The 4,749-nt window shown below is 39.6% G+C and overlaps 1 protein-coding gene across 1 annotated transcript in view; it reads left to right on the forward strand.

The window, feature by feature from the left end:
* ttc28 (tetratricopeptide repeat domain 28) overlaps positions 1–4,749 on the forward strand; it is a 127,060-nt gene that overhangs the window by 85,756 nt on the left and 36,555 nt on the right. The window contains exon 6 of the mRNA XM_035668077.1: positions 4,217–4,438. Within this exon, the coding sequence (XP_035523970.1) occupies positions 4,217–4,438 (222 nt within the window). The remainder of the gene's footprint in view (positions 1–4,216; positions 4,439–4,749) is intronic.

The raw sequence follows: 4,749 nt of genomic DNA on the forward strand, positions 1-4,749 counted from the left end.
GAATCGTTGTGTTTTTGTTACCTCAGAATGAGACGTTTTTATCTACAGACGGCGCGAGTTGCCTTCCATAGCGTCCGCCATTCTCAGCCCATTCTCATTCCCAGGTTGTCAAACACAGACACAAGAGGTGTTCAGTTCGTTTCACAACTAACAACTACAGCAGATGCTACTAAATCCTACACACTGGTCATTAAAGTACATTTTGCTGATACAACTTCTGTACTTATACTCAAATAAGAGTTTGAATGCAGGACTTTTTTCTTGTAATAGGGTATTTTGCCCAATCTTGACCTCTAGTAAGGCAATGGAGCAGTTGTTTTGCGCACGCACACAAGGATGCAAAGTCAGTTTAATTTAGATTCTTATAAAAAATGTCAGATATTTGGAAGAATTTAGATATAATTAATAATTAATTGCCGTGCTAGACACATGGAAGCAAAGGGTTCAAATGGCTGGAAGACATTTTGTCATTAAATTTACATCAACATTTAGTTTTCTTTTTTGTTTGTTTTATGAAATCTGAAGGCTCACTCTACATTTCTGTAGAAGAACACACTCCTCTGAGAGAAAGAGAGTGTGTGTTGGATATAAATGAGTAACGAACATGCTAATAACCCCTCTTTAATAATTCATAGCTCCTTCTCCTCCTCTCTCTCACGTTCTTTAAACTTGCAAACATTTCATTATACTCTCTGACTTATTCGTTGCTGTCCCTTATTGTGTGCTTTGAAAGGTCAAAGTCAGATTTTCATTTCTGGGTGTGTTGCTGTGAGTCTGTGTGCCACCGCTGACAGAAGAGTGTGACTGCTGTTTGTGTTCAGAGGGCCTCTAACTTAATGACTGTCACTCTGATTGCATCAAGGAGACAATTCTTACAGTGAGAGTCTATACCTCAGGACAGGGTTTATTGATAATTACATCACACTTTGTGTTTACAGATATAAGCTGTGTTCAACAGATCACAATCATTATCGCTGGTGTCGTGTTGCCTGTGCAGGGGGTGTTTGTATTGTGTCCAATCAGTTACATATGTAGATTGTTTCCTAGAAAATGTACAATAAATTAATCAACACTGAAATTAAGAATTCAGAATTATGCAAGTGCTGCATCAGTGAGTAGTGGAGGAACAATAATACAACTGAAACTAATAGTGTGTTCCCACCAAACTCAAACCCAATTTTTGCCTTGCGTTACTTCGTGTAGTAACAGGATGACACTTCGCCCTTTAATCAGGCTCACTATGGGGGTATGAGCCCAAAATAAACAGATTTTGTTGTGATTTAATTGTGAATAAACCGAAAATAACCAAAATATCTACAGCACGATGATGATTTGAACGTCTGAATTACCTATGACAAGCACAACAACAAGTTTTCAGATCAATCAGGGCTACGCTAACTTAGTTCATAGTAAAGTAAAACTGATAGCTAGACTCAAGTAACAAACACATATTTTAAGCATTTACTAAGTAGTCCACCTTCCTGTCTTACTTTTTTCCAAGCAATCACATTTTTTGTCCAGTCTGTATGGAAGAAGACTTTAAACTAGAGATTGAGACCATAAACTCATCAGGAAACTGTTTACTAAAGCTCATAAATCAACTGAGAAGTCGGCTCATTTCTCCATAAGACTGCATGTTATGGTTTGCCAATGGAGTTGCCCCCTGCTGGCCTTTACTTAAATTCCAGGTTGAAGAAACAGCAGCGTTGGCTGCACTTCACAGACCCAGAAGCTCTGTCCATTATATATATTGTCAATGGTTCAGATCACAAGACCGCCTTCTGTTGTTGCGCTTATAGACAGTAAATTTTGAATTCAAACAGGTTGTTACTTGGTGAAAATGGACCTCTTTCAAACACAAAAATTTTTTGAATATAAAGTGATATCTCTAGTGTGGACCTAAGTGGTGGACCAGCTGACTGACGCTGCCTTCTCTGGAGCCACAGTGCCTGTATGACTACGATGGTCTGGTGTTGGGATTTCCCACAGGTGTTCATTCGAATTAAGAAGCTGTGGCTGAAATGTAGATGGCAGACTGACATTATTGGGATGCTGTTCATTAAGTGATAATTGTAACACTGAGGCATCATCATCCTCCACCAGACTTCTGTAAAGATAGAAATGTTTATGCATATTATTAATGTAAAAAATTAAGTGTTTATTCCTTTGCCAGTGAATGCTCCCATGTCAGAGCTGCCTAAAGGAATATTTTCATATATTTGTCTTGTTTTACGGCACTTAAAATAGAAACTCTATCCATCCTATAAAATATATTAGATTCCAGAAAAGTCAGGACATAGATTTAAATATAATATACAGTGTGTTTTTTTGGAACAACTAGTATTTGTGTATAAACTATATGTTTGTTTGAATGTGTTGAATATGTGTACACACTGATAGACACAGCACACGGTAAATGGGATATAAATGGTCTTAATACAGACTGTGGTTCTCTTGTCTTCATTTTTCTGGTTAATTTGAAACAGACTTCCTCAGACCTGATGAATATTTCCCTGATGAATATTGAGCGCTGATCAATACCAATGACCTTAAGATTAGTTAGCAAATGAGTAGGCAGGTTACAAATTACTAAAGCAAGAGCAGCGACCATTTGTCATTTCTCTTTCTGTTTAATCAGAGAAACCATGTGTACAAGAAGGAACTGACACAATCTGCGTATTTTGGTGTGTGTGTGTAGGTGTGTGTGTGTGTGTGTGGCCCTGTTTTTAATGCACATGTGCTCGTGTGAAGACAACAATGGTGTGAACAACTGTGAAACACTCATCATGATTTGCATGGTATTATGCCTGAAGAAGCCCTGTAATTAGCAGGAAGAGTGGTGGTAGAAATCATTAGACGGCTCAAAGTGCTATAAAAGTGTCTTATGTGCTAACTAAAACAGAATAATAATAGATCTGCAACAACCTGAGTGGTGGCGGCACAGGGTGAGACCCACAGCAGGTCTAATAGGATGTGAAAGATTCGCTTTCACTCCTGCAGCCTCCAATACGCGTGATAGTCTCCATTTAGGATCGGAGGACTTGATGTCCTTCTTCCTTTTACGTTCTCTCCAAACAGGTGTCTCTTATTGTCCAGCTGCTGTAATGGAGATAAAATAAACTCAGTATGTATACACTCGTTAAGTTTAAAGAGGCTGGATTTTGGTCCCCATTCATCTCTGTTAGGAACAGTTCAATCTGATTAATCTTTCATCCATCCATCCATTTTCTGCCGGGGTCGAGGTCGAGGTGGCAGCAGGCTAAGCAAGGTAGTCCAGACGTCCCTCAACCCAGCAACGTTCTCCAGCTCCTCCGAGAGGATCCTAAGTCGTTACCAAACAAGATGAGATATAAAATGGTAAAATGGTAAAAGAAATTCTGGGTCTGTCCTGGGGGCTTGGACCCAATCAGAACCAATTTTACAGCTTATTGCTATTAATTTACAAAACTTTGTGTCTTACCTAATGTAACTTTGGTAATCTGTTCCTCACTGTAACACATAATCTGTCCTCCTTGTAAATTACATCCAGGTTTTCTGTTATTTCTCTCTAATCCACTCGCTATTTCATCCTAAAAGTCCACTTGCTTCCACAGTGACGGATGACAAACGCGACTCGTTTATAATCCACTTATAAACATAATAAACTCAACTTCAACTGTATTATAATGGTTTTGAATCATAATAACGATTGCTTGTTCGTTACCACAGTTGCTAACATTAGCATTGTGAATTTGCTATCATCTATAAACTCTGAGAGGCGGTAATAGAAACGGGACCCCCGGACTCTCGGTTCCTAGAAGTCTTCTAATCAGATGATATCGCCTCATTTCATTGATTTCAAGGGGAATCAGACCCGGTGGCAGGCATTAAAAATCACTGTATAGAAATATCTTCTCTATGATGGTCTTGTTTGTTTATAGAGACATCAGGATTAAACTGGTCTCATAACCAGTTAAAAACTCCTACTAGTACCTTTAATGAGTCCTCATTCCACCACTGACAGTGTTATTATTATTATATCCAAAACTACAGAATAAACACAACATTATATGTTATTTGGTTTTTTAAACCCTTAAAACAAAGCTACAACCCTTGTTTTGAGTCTGTGTGTGCATGCTTGTTGTTTACTGGGACTCTGTGGACGCCTTTGCGCCTCTCTTTGCTGGGGCCACTCTGCTGGGTGGATACCAACCGGTGCATATTTGTGTGATTTCAGGCTGCGTCCGATGCCCTCAGCAGTCTGGGCCATGTGTACACAGCAATCGGCGACTACCCCAACGCACTGGCGAGCCACAAACAGTGTGTGCTGTTGGCGCGACAGACCCAGTGCCAGCTCTCCGAGGCTCGCCAGCTGGGCAACATGGGCGCCGTGTACACAGCACTGGGAGACTTCACCAATGCCGTTCAGTGCCATGAGAAGCACTTGGACATTGCAAAGGTACAGTACTGTTTCTTATTATCTATATTGTTTCTTATGGGGGGGGGGGACTTTGTACCTCCTAAACTGGTCACTGCCTTTTACCACAATGTATGTTTCACTTTATTCAAAGACATTTTATTGTCCGCTACAAACAAACTATTTTTACCTATTTGAGTAACATGTGAAAGACCTACAGTGACCAGCAGTTTTAGGAAATTAATTAGCCTTTTTAAAACAATCAAACTACATATTTGTGACCTGTGGGCTTGAGTCTGAGTGGCAACAATCACCAACTCTGATTTGGTGGAAATAAATCCTTAATTCACCGA

Source organism: Morone saxatilis, unplaced genomic scaffold (assembly GCF_004916995.1).
Source record: "Morone saxatilis isolate NCDOM2014 unplaced genomic scaffold, NCSU_SB_2.0 Contig21, whole genome shotgun sequence".
In the NCBI taxonomy this organism is placed as follows: domain Eukaryota; kingdom Metazoa; phylum Chordata; class Actinopteri; family Moronidae; genus Morone; species Morone saxatilis.